The sequence below is a fragment of the Electrona antarctica genome (assembly GCF_951216825.1).
Source record: "Electrona antarctica genome assembly, chromosome: 21".
NCBI lineage: Eukaryota > Metazoa > Chordata > Actinopteri > Myctophiformes > Myctophidae > Electrona > Electrona antarctica.
In genome coordinates, this window is record NC_136802.1 from 7,355,067 (window position 1) to 7,372,125 (window position 17,059).

General features: G+C 42.1%; 1 protein-coding gene across 6 annotated transcripts in view; it reads left to right on the plus strand.

The window, feature by feature from the left end:
* The window catches only part of kcnip4a (potassium voltage-gated channel interacting protein 4a), a 329,293-nt gene that overhangs the window by 25,475 nt on the left and 286,759 nt on the right, over positions 1-17,059 (plus strand). The window contains exons 1-2 of one of the 6 annotated variants that reach the window (XM_079491659.1): positions 1,419-1,473; positions 4,165-4,337. The exons of 3 other annotated variants lie outside the window; for them this stretch is intronic. In XM_079491659.1, the coding sequence (XP_079347785.1) occupies positions 4,184-4,337 (154 nt within the window). In that variant the 5' untranslated portion in view covers positions 1,419-1,473; positions 4,165-4,183. Of the gene's footprint in view, positions 1-1,418; positions 1,474-4,164; positions 4,338-17,059 lie in introns of those variants that run through there. 2 more of the 6 variants (XM_079491657.1, XM_079491658.1) reach the window with 2 other exon arrangements.

Consider the following 17,059-nt stretch of genomic DNA (forward strand, 5'->3'; position numbering starts at 1 on the left):
GACCCAGGACCTTCATATTACCCTGCATATGGTCTGAAACAATGTGTTTGGGTAGATAAAATGACTAGTCTTAAATTAAGCATAAACGTTGCATGTGAGGGGTCGAACTAGGCTTTTCCCCCCCAAGATTCTGAATCCATTGCAAGCATTTGTTTTGCATGAAAAACAGTCATTGGGCTAAAAAAAACATCCATAGCTGCTTTTCCAGGTCATCACATTCGTGGTGATGGCTATATATGGCCACCATCATTTGGGTCCAAGACCTTCAGCTCTCACTGGACCGGTTCGCGGTCACTGGACTGGGATGAGGATCGGCATCTCCGAATCTGAGGCCATGGTTCTCAGCAGGAAACCGATGGACTGTGCAGTCAAAGTAGGGAATGAGACACAAGTAAGACGCGTAAACGCGGGAAGCGAACAAAGCTGTTGTGGCAGTCTGACACACACACACACACACACACACACACACACACACACACACACACACAGTATCGTTTCTGTTCGTAAGCCCTCTGGTGGCGGGCGGGTGGTGTTACAGCGTGACACACACACACACACACACAGACCAGCTAGGCCGGCTTCTATAGTAATTGCTCACTTGGTTCGCAATCACTTGGTTCGCAACTACCCCAGGTGAAGGAGTTTAAGTATCTCGTGGTCTTGGGAGGACGGAGAAGGAGATCAGCCGGAGAATCGAACTGTTGTGATGAAAGAAAATCCATAATGTTAATGTGGGACCTCCTCGTGACCAGTGGCCCATGTGTTGGTTCCCACAGCACTAGTTTGCTGGCTGGCAGCTCTTGGTGTACAGAAGATACTATACTGTAATATGATGAATTTATATTTAGAAATGCTTTGGCTTTGTATGAGTGAAGTGTGTTTTGTATTAGCACCCGTTTCTTGATTTATATTGGGTGTTTTTGATGTAGAATGATAGAAAGGTCTGTGTGTGTGTGTGTGTGTGTGTGTGTGTGTGTGTGTGTGTGTGTGTGTGTGTGTGTGTGTGTGTGTGTGTGTGTGTGTGTGTGTGTGTGTGTGTGTGTGTGTGTGTGTGTGTGTGTGTGTGTGTGTGTGTGTGTGTGTGTGTGTGTGTAACTGTGCACTGACTTTAAATGAGAAGGCTCATTGAGGCTGTTCATGTGAGGACGAAGAGCCAGAAAGTCTCTCTCATACGTGTGCACGTACTGTACAATACAACCTTAAAGAGTAAAAGTCTTTGTAAAGCATAAGTGTTTGTCCCATCAGTTAATATTGTCGGCGTTTGTCGAATGTACACGCACGCACACAGGCTCCGCTTCTTGCTCCCTAGTGAGGTCTTTGCTCCTTGCTTCCCCCCCGCCCCCTTTCACACTCCGTTGATCCGCTCAGGAAAGCGTAAGTGCTCGTGTGAAACCTGAGGATGACTTGCAGAGACAGTGAGACACGGGACGGAGAGAAGGGAACACATATCGCATCTTCTTCTTAGCCCGCGAGGTAAGACGATGCATGCCGAGGAGAGCAATTTATAACAATTAGCCTACATTCTGCACCTGCTTTTTCCAATCCCCAAGTTTGCAGTGGAATGAATGCAATGCATGTTAGTGTGTTTTGTTTGTTTTTGTTTTGTTTTGTTGTACTCATTGTTTAGACGATCAGCATTACTGTGTAAAAAGACGTGTATATCCGAATTATTGTAGCTGTATGAAAAGGTGTCATATAATCCCATGAGTGATGGACCACGAGGTGGCACTTAAATAAAGTCATTTATTAATTCATTCACATAGTTAAGCAGTAGCTTAATTTGTCTGTCTCTTCAGAAGAAAGTGTCCATTCTGGGTAGGTGCTTGTTGTGTGATGCTATGATCTGTTGGCATCTGAAACTTCTCTTGAAACAGGACCCCGAAGGGCATTGTTGTTATAATAGTGTGGACCAAGGTAGGGATATCAAAATTGCATGATTTATTCAGGAGCACCAAACCATGCAATCTGGAACAATTCAACAAGAGAAAATGAGTGACTTTCTTGCCTAGTTTGTGTGTAAAGCAAAACCCAATTAGTTATTGGTATATTGAGAATGAAAGCAGTGAAAGCACTTCGTATAACAACATTGCTCAGTTTTGTTATGATACTCTGGCAAAAAGAAGAAGAGAATATATTGTACAATATGCACACACTGTAAGGCATACATGAAATTATATATATCCATTGTCTGTGAGCAGCAAACTTGCATTCAAATTAATTGGCAATAACTAACTTTTGAACACGGGTTTCTGTAGGCTGGGAGTGTAAACTTTCAACAGTGACGAGAGAGCAGTTACATCGTTTCCAGCGTTACAAATTACAATCTTATTATGACCGTACACTTTAGTTTTATGTTTTATGTCACAGACATTAACGCTGCGTCTTATAATAGAATATTGGCACTTTGGCTACCAGTGTGTGTGTGACCACTTCGTGTCCCTTTGAAGAGCACTATTCAGTTTATTCTCCCGTTGACCGGCACCACTACAAAGACTTGTACACTTAGTACTAATGTAGTGCCCGAGGCTCTACACTAAGTGTGGCATTCTCGTGCACAGTACATGTCACTGATGTCAGACAGCCATCTCTTTTGAATACCACACACAATCAGACCCCCTTTCCACTGGTTAGTTCTCAATGGGAACTGGTTCAGTTCTTTTTGGTTCTTAGTCCATGAGCCAGAGCTCCAAGAAAAACTAGACTTATATTAAATTGTTTATAGGATCAATACAAGTAAATTAATACATAACACTTCCACAGTAGTAGCCTTTTCATATTTTCTATTATTTTGCATATTTTCCTACATAATGCCTCATTTGCATATGTAAATTTGGAATACAATAAATCATTGTCTTTGTGTAAGCAATTAATTGGGGAAGTTTCATGGTGATAACAATCTAATATAGGTATGGTTTTGCCCACTCAATTCATTAACGTTCCAATTTTGGAGCTCTGGCTCATGGCCTAAGAAACAAAATGAACTGAACCGGTTCCCATTGGGAACCAACCGGTGGAAAGGGTGTCTCTGGCTCACTGCTTATCATTTAGCCTTCATGGTTAGATAAGGACTCAGGTGTGGTTGCACCAACGCCGAGACGTGCTATTCACATTCGGGATGGGTGTTTTGTTTTTTAAGAAATGGGCTCCTCCTACACATTTTGCAAGCCAATTACATTGTCACAATACTCCTGAGATCAGTTGTTTCATTTTGAGAGTTTTTTTTTTGCATCAAATGCTTACCTTTTTGGCATTTGTGGTGCCCCCCAGATGGGTCGTGGAAATGCTTTTGGTTGAGTACACGACCCTTGACATGTGATTAAAATTTGGGGTCGATTGGACGTTTTGTTCATGATTTTTGGCATCTTTTGTCAAATAGCCCTTGGCTCCCCCCCTCACACTAACTTTGGAAGCCTATTACGGACGAACAGTAGGGACTATCACAATTCCGCCTATATATCACATAGGTCCATAGATGATGATGTACCAATTTTTGTGAAATTTGGAAAAAGGAGTAGCAAAAAGTGTTTTGAAGTAAATTAATAATGGCGGAAAGTCTATACAGACGCAAATGGGTGTGGCCTATAAGGGGAGTTGTGTCATGACCCAATAGGAATCCAGGGATTTTCTTTATTCTATCCTACGACTTAACAGTTCAAGAGTAATAGACCGAAACATAAAGTGGGATGTTATAGCGCCACCATGAGGCCGACTGATGTAGTAATGTTTTGTATAGGCCACTGGACTATGAACCTCCCCTCCAAGTGTTGTATAGACCTTACGGTTTCCATGAGACATATACTTGAATGGGAGTTCAATTTGCAATTTGCCCATTTAAGTCAATGGGGAAAATTAATTCACTAATAAATGTATATAAATTAAACTATACAACGTATCAGGAAGCACACGATTCCCAGTGAAGCCGGTCGATTTGACATAATTGGCTCGAGTGTGTGCCGCCAGAACTGTGGGAGGAGTAGTGAGACTAAATTAAGTTTATCTATAAGAAAGAAAGTCGCCCAAGTATAGTGGTTCCCAAAGTGGGGTCCGGGGACCCCCAGGGGTCCTTGAGGGAGTTACAGGGGGTCCCCAGCTAAATGATAGTTTATCAACCGCTGCTATAGTGTACTGGCAACCACACTAATAATGACATGGTGCATTTTACAGCAGTTGGGAGACAGCCATCATGTCTACACCGGCCAAGAGCGCCCCCCAGTGCAAGGAGGACCTGCAGCAGCATTGTCCCAACGTCAACGACCACACGGGTTTCTCCAAGAAAGTCCTGCTCAACTGTTGCCTGGTGCGCCGCATCATCACCTGGGTCTCCCCAGAACCCAAAGGTACAACATCAACAGCCCCACACTTCTCCAGGGTCGGCGGCTTTTTGCCATTAGACATGATGACTCAATTTGTGATCTCACCAATGGCCAGGTTTATGGTTTAAGTGTCTTAGAGGGAATTGTGTGATTTCAATCAATTCAGTCTGACGTTGTAGTACAGCATATTACTACGTTTGTCCTTCGCAAGCGAAGATAACCAATTGACTTCACGTCTTGTGGGTGCAAAGATGGCTGATGAGGCCGGTCCGAGCACGGAATGTCCTATTGCAGTGAGGACAAGTGAGGTCTGGGGGCTGGCTAGTTGAGAGGGAGGAACTGGCTCTGGTCTTTCAGACCTGACGCTTCAGTTTGGCTGACTAAAGGTGGCCTTACACTAGCCGATAATCGGGCATTTTTGACGCTCGGGGGGTGGCCGACTCAATCGATCTGCTTGGGGCCGCTCAAAGCGTGATTGGGATCGGCCCGATCAACTTCAAGAATGTTTGATATTTGCTTTGCCCGCTCCGATTATCCTGTAGTGTGTCGTGCTATCAGATTTCAGATTGAAAAAAATCGGCTAGTGTAAGGCCACCTTCTGACCGCTGGCCGCCGCGTGATCGCTTGATTTGATTGATGTACTGGCTGTATGGAGGTGTAATGAAGACTTTATGTGTACCTACTGTATTGTCGTCTTTCTCATTAGTCTTGCTACTCATGCTCTTCTCTTGTACCTTACCATACTGTGTGTGGTAGATGTCTTCAGTATCGTACAGACTACCTTACCATACTGTGTGGGGTAGATGTCTTCAGTATCGTACAGACTACCTTACCATACTGTGTGTGGTAGATGTCTTTACCATACTGTGTGTGGTAGATGTCTTTACCATACTGTGTGTGGTAGATGTCTTTACCATACTGTGTGTGGTAGATGTCTTTACCATACTGTGTGTGGTAGATGTCTTTACCATACTGTGTGTGGTAGATGTCTTTACCATACTGTGTGGGGTAGATGTCTTTACCATACTGTGTGGTAGATGTCTTTACCATACTGTGTGGTAGATGTCTTTACCATACTGTGTGGGGTAGATGTCTTTACCATACTGTGTGGTAGATGTCTTTACCATACTGTGTGTGGTAGATGTCTTTACCATACTGTGTGGGGTAGATGTCTTTACCATACTGTGTGGGGTAGATGTCTTTACCATACTGTGTGGTAGATGTCTTTACCATACTGTGTGGGGTAGATGTCTTTACCATACTGTGTGGTAGATGTCTTTACCATACTGTGTGGTAGATGTCTTTACCATACTGTGTGGTAGATGTCTTTACCATACTGTGTGTGGTAGATGTCTTTACCATACTGTGTGTGGTAGATGTCTTTACCATACTGTGTGTGGTAGATGTCTTTACCATACTGTGTGTGGTAGATGTCTCTACCATACTGTGTGGGGTAGATGTCTTTACCATACTGTGTGGTAGATGTCTTTACCATACTGTGGGGTAGATGTCTTTACCATACTGTGTGTGGTAGATGTCTTTACCATACTGTGTGGTAGATGTCTTTACCATACTGTGGGGTAGATGTCTTTACCATACTGTGTGTGGTAGATGTCTTTACCATACTGTGGGGTAGATGTCTTTACCATACTGTGTGTGGTAGATGTCTCTACCATACTGTGTGTGGTAGATGTCTTTACCATACTGTGTGGTAGATGTCTTTACCATACTGTGTGGGGTAGATGTCTTTACCATACTGTGTGGTAGATGTCTTTACCATACTGTGTGGTAGATGTCTTTACCATACTGTGTGGTAGATGTCTTTACCATACTGTGTGTGGTAGATGTCTTTACCATACTGTGTGTGGTAGATGTCTTTACCATACTGTGTGTGGTAGATGTCTTTACCATACTGTGTGTGGTAGATGTCTCTACCATACTGTGTGGGGTAGATGTCTTTACCATACTGTGTGGTAGATGTCTTTACCATACTGTGGGGTAGATGTCTTTACCATACTGTGTGTGGTAGATGTCTTTACCATACTGTGGGGTAGATGTCTCTACCATACTGTGTGGGGTAGATGTCTTTACCATACTGTGTGGTAGATGTCTTTACCATACTGTGTGGTAGATGTCTTTACCATACTGTGTGGGGTAGATGTCTTTACCATACTGTGTGGTAGATGTCTTTACCATACTGTGTGGTAGATGTCTTTACCATACTGTGTGGTAGATGTCTTTACCATACTGTGTGGTAGATGTCTTTACCATACTGTGTGTGGTAGATGTCTTTACCATACTGTGTGTGGTAGATGTCTTTACCATACTGTGTGTGGTAGATGTCTTTACCATACTGTGTGTGGTAGATGTCTTTACCATACTGTGTGGGGTAGATGTCTTTACCATACTGTGTGTGGTAGATGTCTTCACCATACTGTGTGTGGTAGATGTCTTTACCATACTGTGTGTGGTAGATGTCTTTACCATACTGTGTGTGGTAGATGTCTTTACCATACTGTGTGTGGTAGATGTCTTTACCATACTGTGTGTGGTAGATGTCTTTACCATACTGTGTGTGGTAGATGTCTTTACCATACTGTGTGTGGTAGATGTCTTTACCATACTGTGTGTGGTAGATGTCTTTACCATACTGTGTGTGGTAGATGTCTTTACCATACTGTGTGTGGTAGATGTCTTTACCATACTGTGTGGGGTAGATGTCTTTACCATACTGTGTGTGGTAGATGTCTTTACCATACTGTGTGTGGTAGATGTCTTTACCATACTGTGTGTGGTAGATGTCTTTACCATACTGTGTGTGGTAGATGTCTTTACCATACTGTGTGTGGTAGATGTCTTTACCATACTGTGTGTGGTAGATGTCTTTACCATACTGTGTGTGGTAGATGTCTTTACCATACTGTGTGTGGTAGATGTCTTTACCATACTGTGTGGGGTAGATGTCTTTACCATACTGTGTGTGGTAGATGTCTTTACCATACTGTGTGTGGTAGATGTCTTTACCATACTGTGTGGGGTAGATGTCTTTACCATACTGTGTGGGGTAGATGTCTTTACCATACTGTGTGTGGTAGATGTCTTTACCATACTGTGTGTGGTAGATGTCTTTACCATACTGTGTGGGGTAGATGTCTTTACCATACTGTGTGTGGTAGATGTCTTCACCATACTGTGTGTGGTAGATGTCTTTACCATACTGTGTGTGGTAGATGTCTTTACCATACTGTGTGGGGTAGATGTCTTTACCATACTGTGTGGGGTAGATGTCTTTACCATACTGTGTGTGGTAGATGTCTTTACCATACTGTGTGGGGTAGATGTCTTTACCATACTGTGTGTGGTAGATGTCTTTACCATACTGTGTGGGGTAGATGTCTTTACCATACTGTGTGTGGTAGATGTCTTTACCATACTGTGTGTGGTAGATGTCTTTACCATACTGTGTGGGGTAGATGTCTTTACCATACTGTGTGTGGTAGATGTCTTCACCATACTGTGTGGGGTAGATGTCTTTACCATACTGTGTGTGGTAGATGTCTTTACCATACTGTGTGGGGTAGATGTCTTTACCATACTGTGTGTGGTAGATGTCTTTACCATACTGTGTGTGGTAGATGTCTTTACCATACTGTGTGTGGTAGATGTCTTTACCATACTGTGTGTGGTAGATGTCTTTACCATACTGTGTGTGGTAGATGTCTTTACCATACTGTGTGTGGTAGATGTCTTTACCATACTGTGTGTGGTAGATGTCTTTACCATACTGTGTGTGGTAGATGTCTTTACCATACTGTGTGTGGTAGATGTCTTTACCATACTGTGTGTGGTAGATGTCTTTACCATACTGTGTGTGGTAGATGTCTTTACCATACTGTGTGGGGTAGATGTCTTTACCATACTGTGTGTGGTAGATGTCTTTACCATACTGTGTGTGGTAGATGTCTTTACCATACTGTGTGTGGTAGATGTCTTTACCATACTGTGTGTGGTAGATGTCTTTACCATACTGTGTGTGGTAGATGTCTTTACCATACTGTGTGTGGTAGATGTCTTTACCATACTGTGTGTGGTAGATGTCTTTACCATACTGTGTGTGGTAGATGTCTTTACCATACTGTGTGTGGTAGATGTCTTTACCATACTGTGTGGGGTAGATGTCTTTACCATACTGTGTGGGGTAGATGTCTTTACCATACTGTGTGGGGTAGATGTACAGTACCTCAGCATTCATAATAGATCCGGCTGTCCGTTCATATCATAGTCTGTGTCCACTGCAGTATGTCACTCTTATGTGCAAGTACAGTATATGACGTTAATCTAATCGGACAGTTGGGTTACTTAAATGGAGGGTTAGTTGGACTTCTAAAAATACTTGTCCTCTGCTGAGCCTGAAAGAAACACTTTTCTGTGTGTTTATTTTGGGTCTTAAAGATTAAAATGATGTAATCAGATAAGTCCAGTGGCACTGAAGAAGACTCTGCAATGCAGTGCATATATACTGAACATATACTTTTCTTGGGTAGTGTGACAAAACAAATATCATGAAATAAAATACTGTACATTTTCCCATCTCAGGATTTTACTGTGCAGCTGTGTGGCATTCAGTACAATTCAGCACAACTCCAAAAAATGTGTTAAATGTGTTTAAAAGCCACGGGAGGCTTGTAAAGACTATTTAAAGACCTATTAATGTGATATCGATCCGCTCTGCTCTCACGTGATAGGAACCACCCCAATTTTTACGGTTTTAACAAATGGAAAAAGTATCTTAGCTCATCAGGCCATATCTCACAGCTGACGGACCCAGTAAATGAATTCATAGTGAACTCATGGTGTATTGATTACTTTGTGGTCGTATATAAACATTGGTCATAGAGCCATATAGACTGGCTTTTACTAAAGGACACGGTGGCACAGTCGGTAGTGCTGTCGCCTCGCAGCTAGAAGGTCCTGGGGTCGATTTACGCTGTGGGCGCTGGGGGCGTGTTCTCTCCTCTGCATCAGTGCCCATATCCGAGGCGGGGTTGGCGAAAGGGCCTTTCTGTGTGGAGTTTGCATGTTCTCCCCGTGTCCCCTAGGGTAGGTACAAAAGAGGTCTGGAAAATGTCATTTAGGACAGCGTACCACATGCAGACAGTCTTAGTCATTGGTCCAAAATCTGGACCCTGCTAATGCATGGTTGATTTGATTTGTGACATAATCTCTAGTCTCCAACCTCATTTGGAAGAGCATGACATCACACAGTACTTATTAGTCCTAATGCATTCGTTGTAGTTCAGAAGCTCGAGTTCAGTCATCAGTGTGGTTTCGGACGGGGCGGCTCGCCGGAACCGGGCCGGCACCCTGGCTGTGGTCCTGTGGGTCTCATGGAACTTCCGTGGACCCCCCGGGGCCACACGGAGTTGCACCACTCACTTCACACAGGTGTGATTTTCTTTATTGCTTTATTACTTTTATGGCTTGACCCTGTGTTATCGCTATATATCTACTGTATATGTTGATTCCATGGACCTGGCATGACATAATGGCATAATTCATAGATCCTGGAATTGTTAATGAGGGCACAGACAGAACCAAGTTCAGGGCGCTATAAAACTACTTTATAGAAAAATAGTTGACAGGAGGCATTATTGATCAAACGCTTATATTTATGACCATGTTTAGAGGATGTGTGAACTGCAACTTGAAACTTTCTTTATTTTTAAACTATATTTAGGGAATATTTGACACTCGACAGCCCATAAAGACTACTGTACATACAGAATAATTTTTGATAACGTTTTTAACCAGCATTTGAAGGTGTAAAAATAAAGCCTGAGCAACTACATGGCATATTTACTGACTAAAGTGTATACAACAACAACAACCTTCACAAACATGCTGCCATTGACAAAACGTCCACTGACTGTACTGTACTACTCTTCCCCCTGTCTGTCCAGCTCTCCACCACTGTTGTTTTTGGCAGCAAATTTTGATTTTAGTTTGTCAGTCTCTTGAATAGTTTTCATTTAGTTTTAGTCGCATTTTAGTCACCTGGAATGTTTTAGTGTTAGTCTAGTTTTAGTCGACTAAATAGCATAAGATTTTAGTCTACTAAATCTAAAGTTGATTTAGTCGAACAAAATGTATTTTGACGGGCCTTGATGCTGTCGAAATAGCTGTTTTTACTCTTGCTGAAAATAGCCGATCTACAAGCTTGTAGATCTGCTATTTTCAGCATGCAACCAAGTGTAAAATGACTTATACTAGATCTCTTGTCCACTAGTCCCTTCCTAACATTTTAGTCTAGTTTTCGTCAGTGGAAAAAAAGGTAGTCGACGAACATTTTTCGTCTTCGTTTTAGTCGACAAAAACAACACTGGACTGGAGGTTGTTCTTGGTCGTTGTCGGTCCAGTCTTGCTCAATAACTACTGTATTCATCCTGGTTCCCTGGAGGGCAGACGGGTAACGAGATGTAAGATCTCTGTTTTTTCACTCTGTGGTTAAATGTCACAGCCGTATGTTGTTCTGGCCTGGAGTCAGATATCATACTGAGCATTAGTTCACAATTCTTCTAGGGCATTTATCCATTTCTAGTTCGTCCTCTCGTTGTACTTCTTGTTCTTTGTGCATCCTTGTCATTGTGACGTCTCAGCAGAGCCATATGCTAAGCAGACCCTTAACCCATTTAGACCGAGACCGATTCTACAAAATGTCTTCGAAATCATGACAGTTTTCGGAAAAAAACCCTATGTTTCTAGGTCAGTGGTTCTTCAACCTGTGAAGGACCCCAGAAATTATCTGTATTTGGCCTCCGACCCTCATCTGAAAATATGTTGTTCCAGGGACCCCCCAGAAGCAAAGATTTGAGTTAAAAACGTTCACTCTGAAAGAATATTTATAAAGATTTGTGCCACATTTTCACGATTTTTCTGTGCCGCGCTATGAGCTTGTAGATCTGCTATTTTTCAACAGCTAAAGCATAACATAATGCTTTAAAACACAAAGGGGTTCCCGTTTAGAATGTGTTATTGTCTAACCTTTGCAGATGTGACAGGTGCTGTTCCACATAGGGTTAGATGTGACACAGTGACAGGTTCTGTTCCACATCGGCACCGGAATGTCACTCCCAGTGAAAAATCCCTTGTCCTGGAGTATGATTTATGAGGCCCATTAGCCCGTCACAAATGTCACTTCAGCGAATCACAAATAGCATTTGGTTGTATGATGTCTCTCTGAGGGGGAGAAACAACAGAGGGATGCTAGAACGGACCACTATGCCTGTGCTTTTCATATGAAGGACCATTATTTTATTTTGCATTTAAGCCACGGATGGACCACCATTTGATGAGATTTAGCGTCTTAGGCCTCACTCACACCTTTCGATCTAGCATACAACATTGTTGGATGCTAGATGTAAACAATGGATTTGTTTACATCTTGCGCCAATGCATTTCCAATGGAAGTCACATGGTTTGACACAACATTTTTGTTGTATGGCTTTCGGCTGTGTTTCGACTGTTGTGAAGGTGTGAGTCAGGCCTTAGACCCAATAATATTTTGTTGTCGTTGGATAAGATTTTGGTCCACAATTCCATGCTGTATTGATGTTGGTACCATTAGGAGAGATAAGAGGCAAACGTTGGATCAAAATAACAATTATTCTGCATTCTCTAATTGTGTAGACTTCTTGTAAATTAAGTAATGCAGATGTTTAACCATAATTTAACTGTTGAAAGCGGTAATGAAACCAAATGGTTTCATTTTACGCTCTCGGGAGTTAAAGATCTATGAGGGTCCATTTGGTTACCAACTCTCCGTCATTAAGCTGGGGGACCGCCTGGAACCCCCTTAAGGACCACTAGTGGTCCCCGGACCACTGGTTGAAAACCACTGCCCTAGGCAGTGTAGGCACACAGAAATTGTGCACATTGTCAGTTTAAGGCTGTTTAAAGCTCATAGCACGGCACCGAGTGCCGCGCTATGAGCTTGTAGGTCTGCCATTTTTGAAAAATCGTGGAAATGTGGCGCAAATCTTTGAATATATATTATTTCAAGTTTTTAACTCAAATCTTTGCTTCTGGGGGGTCCCTGGAACAACATATTTTCAGAGGTCGGCGGCCAAATACATATATTTTTGGGGTCTTTGACATGAAAAAGGTTGAGCACCACTGACATAGAAACATAAGTTCTTCAGAAAACTGTCAGGATTTAGAAAGCATTTGTAGAATCGTCCTCAGGTCTAAATGGGTTAATCACTAGTATTTGTTTTTAAACCGTATGTGTGCATCTGCTTTGTTGCCTCCTTTGTGCTACACAGTCATTATGTGCATCCATCCATCCACATCATTTTTGTTGCTTTCGTTTTGACGCCTCACTTGAGTCAGATGGGACCATTGATTGTGAGACAATGCTGCCCTCTACCCAGAGCGGGATGTAACTGCATTCTGGTTTAGGTTTAACTAAAGACAAAAGTGGCTTCTCAGCTGGCACCGTTTCTCATCATCATCATTTATTTAATGATCACATGGTATGGAGCACAGATTCATAAAAGTATACAATAAAAAGTATACATTACAACAATACACAATATACATACAGACATATCGAAAGGCTTTCACTATTTGAACAGTTGAAGAACATTTTTCAGAAAAGCACCCAATTTATAGATTACTTTTTGTTTTTCAGATTTTAGTAATGCAATTAATTTAAACATAGATGGGTGGGTAATACAATAAGTTGGCACGTATTTTTGCCTGAAATTCATAATGCTAGTATTCTTACATTCCAACAAAACATGGTACTCATCTCCAATTCTGGCTTCATTACAAATCTTCTTTCCAGTCCTTTATATCTACCGATGACCTTTGGAATTCTTGTGTTGTTTAGCGTAAAGTTGCAAATAGCCTGTCTATACTTACGGTTTTCACATAGAAGGTATTTTTCTAGTTTGAACTCTTGTTTGTATTCAACATAGTTGTCACATGATGTCATACTATATTCTTGCACTAACGGAGCCGAACCGAGCCAAGACAACCTATAACTGTTATGTTGTGATGGGTACGTTTAGGAATATAAGAGGAAGAATGGTTGTGCTGCTGTTTAGAGAAGTTAGGTATTAGATTACATATGTTTAACCCATTTTGGGACGGGAACCCCTTTTGGTGTTTTAAGCATTATGTTATACTTTAGCTATTGAAAAATAGCAAATCTACAAGCTCATAGCGCGGCACAGAGTGCCGCGCTACGAGCTTGTAGGTCTGCTATTTTTGAAAAATCGTGAAAATGTAGTGCAAAACTTTGAATATATATTCTTTCACAGCGGATGTTTTTTAACTCAAATCTTTGCTTCTGGGAGGGGGTCCCTGGAACAACATATTTTCAGATCGGGGTCGGCGGCCAATTACACATTATTGTGTAGGCTTTAGGTTAGAGATGGTTATGTTTATGTAGCCTATACAGTTTTGGTTTTGTGTAGGCTTTAGGTTATAGATGTAGATACTTTTTTTTAGGTATGTGTTTGCTTACAGTCAGTAGGTTCTTGGAGGTCCAGTGAGACTGCAGATTGTAAGCTTGCAGAAAGTGTATACTGGCTCGGTGCACAGTCTCGCTCGTGCGTACACACACACACACACACACACACACACACACACACACACACACTGAATAAGTGAATAAGAAGTAACTGTACTATTACACACTTTTTACAGCACCGTAGACTAATGGCCTCTAGTGTTCTGTTAATTGAATGTCTTTCTTTCAGCTGATATCCAGATTGTCCAGGACTCGCAGAACATTACCCAAAGATCTACAAGCTCATAGCGCGGGTGCTATGAGCTTGTAGATCTGTTTTTTTTTTATTTAATTGTGAACATGTGGCGCAAATCTTTGAATATATATTCTTTCAGAGCGAATGTTTTTAACTCAAATCTTTGCTTCTGGAAGGTCCCTCGAACATATTTGAAATAGTTTGAGAACGACTGACATTTCAGAAAACTGTCAGGATTTAGAAGACATTTGTAGAATCTTTTCTCAGGTCTAAATGGGTGAGGTCTTGATTGTTTCGTTGGACTGGACCAAATTCATAAAAAGAAGAAAAGGTCATTTACTATTCATATCACTAGGTGGCAATAAGTAGGATTAGACTTTGAGCACTGATATTCAGGATCTGGCAATTTGGAAAATTTTGAATCTGGATCAAGGTTGGATTGTCCGATCCTGCATGGATCACAACATATAGGATTTCAAAATCAGATCCGATCGGATACGGATTAACTCCTGGGCCCTAGGAATTAATGCAGACCTTGGAACACTGTTGCACTTCATTTTTCCTTCCAGCAGAGGGCAGTGAGACACAGCCAGCCAGGTCTTCCGTTCAGTGCAATCCCCCTTCAGAGCCCAATGCAGTCCATGATATAATTTGGCCAATCGTCTTGTTTCTAAGTTGCCGTAACGTTAGTAACTGGCCCTCATTGTGAACTTCACTCTGATTGTATTACTGATAGAGGATGCAGACATTGATCTGCACATCAACATGGTTTCCTGCTACAGTCCCTGGAAATCAATACACAGAGTGGATAATGTTGTTTAGGGCTGTTAATCCATTCTGGGCGGGAACCCCTTTTGGAGTTTTTTAAGCATTATGTTATACTTTAGCTATTGAAAAATAGCAGATCTACAAGCTCATAGCGCGGCACCGAGTGCCGCGCTATGAGCTTGTAGGTCTGCTATTTTTTGAAAAATCGTGAAAATGTGGCACAAATCTTTGAATATATATTATTTCAGAGCCAAGGTTTTTAACTCAAATCTTTGCTTCTGGGGAGGTCCCTGGAACAACATATTTTTAGATGGGGGTCGGCGGCCAATTACATAATCTTGGGGGTCCTTGACATGAAAATGTTTGAGAACGACTGACATAGAAAGTTTTCAGAAAACTGTCAGGATTTAGAAGACATTTGTAGAATCGTTCCCAGGTCAAAATGGATTAAAGATGACAAATGGTGACAATATGCAATGCGGCATGCTGCAGGCAAGCCAGGCATTCAACTATCCCCATCATGATTTATTTAGGATGTAGTGCATGTGATATATACATCATTACAGCACCAATGCGTCACCGTAACGGCCAAGCGTGACCTCAGATGACATTGCTGTATGTATGCTGCCTTAAAGTGAACATATATATATTCTCTAAATGTCGGCACTGCAGCTGTATTTCAGCCTCCCGGGATGCACTTGGTCTCATACTGTAGTTTTCCAATCCCTTTGGCTGATACTGTAGCAGGACAGGCAGATGCAAGATTAAAAAATGATACTGCTGGCATGCTCTGCAGGCATATTAACGCATTCTGTACGGGAACCCTTGTGGTGTTTTCAAGCATTGGTAAACTTTAGCTATTGAAAAATAGCAGATCTACAAGCTTTCAAAAATAGCAGACCTACAAGCTCGTAGCGCGGCACCGAGTGCCGCGCTACGAGCTTGTAGGTCTGCTATTTTTGAAAGATTGTGACAATGTGGCTCAAATCGTTGAATATATTCTTTCACAGCGAACGTTTTTAACTCAAATATTTGCTTCTGGGGGGGTTCCTGGAACGACATATTTTCAGATGTGGGTCCGCGGCCAAATACATACATTTTTGGGGGTCCTTGACATGAAAATGTTTGAGAACGACACACATTATAGAAACATGGGTTTTTCAGAAAACTGTCAGGATTTAGAAGACATTCGTAGAATCGTCCTCAGGTCTAAATGTGTTAATGTATTATTGGACACCCAAGACGGGAAGGGGAGTGAATCACTGCTCATCAGGAGCAAATATCTCTCAAGTGGGATTTATAACCCCAGCAAGTTGTTCCATTTATCACTCTCTTCCTAGTGAGTTATTAAGAGAAGTGCACTTATAGCTTCCACGCCAAGCTAAGATGCGTTGGGCCTGTGATTAGTATTCTGCATGGTCTCCTTATTTCCCTCTGTGTGTTTTATATTGTATTTGACTGACTAACACACACAGGAAACTAGAGGTGCAATATAAAATATACCAGGAGACAAAGCAATGTTCTCGAGAATAAATAATTGGCAATTTGGTCTTGGCTGATCGTAACTGGGCTTTAAGACTATAGCTTTGACCAGTGTGTATTGCTTCTATTGCGCTGTAAATCAAACCACACCAAAGGGTGGGGTCGGGACGAGCCGGTTTTTAAGGTCAACCACAGCAATGCAACTTATTGAGTTGCAATGAGTTGCATTGGTGTGGTTGACCTTAACAAATTAACTGCTCCTGGCTCTGATTTTAAGTGGTGCAAACCACTTCCTTAAGTGACTATGTGTGTGGGTGAGTGTGTGGGTGGGTGTGTGGGTGCGTCTGAGCACGAAAACAGTATAGTTGTTTTTCACCACCTGTGCGCGACCTAACACACACACACAAACACACGCACATATTAACTGTATATATGGTGATTTCGGGTGTGCCAGTACAGTACAGTACAGTACAGTAGAGGGACCCCCACACGGTAACTCTGTCATTTCTCAACCGTTTCGGACGCGGGGCGTAATCGGGCCGGCACCCTGGGTGTGTTCCTGTGGGTCCCCCCCAGGGACCCCCACACGGAGTTGCACCACTTACTTCACATGGGTGTGATTTTCTCTAGCGATCCTAGACCGAATTGCGCAACCTCCCTTTATACAGGCTGACTAAAAAGCTGAATAACTACGGCGCTCTCTGTGGTTTGGATAAAACGTGCGAT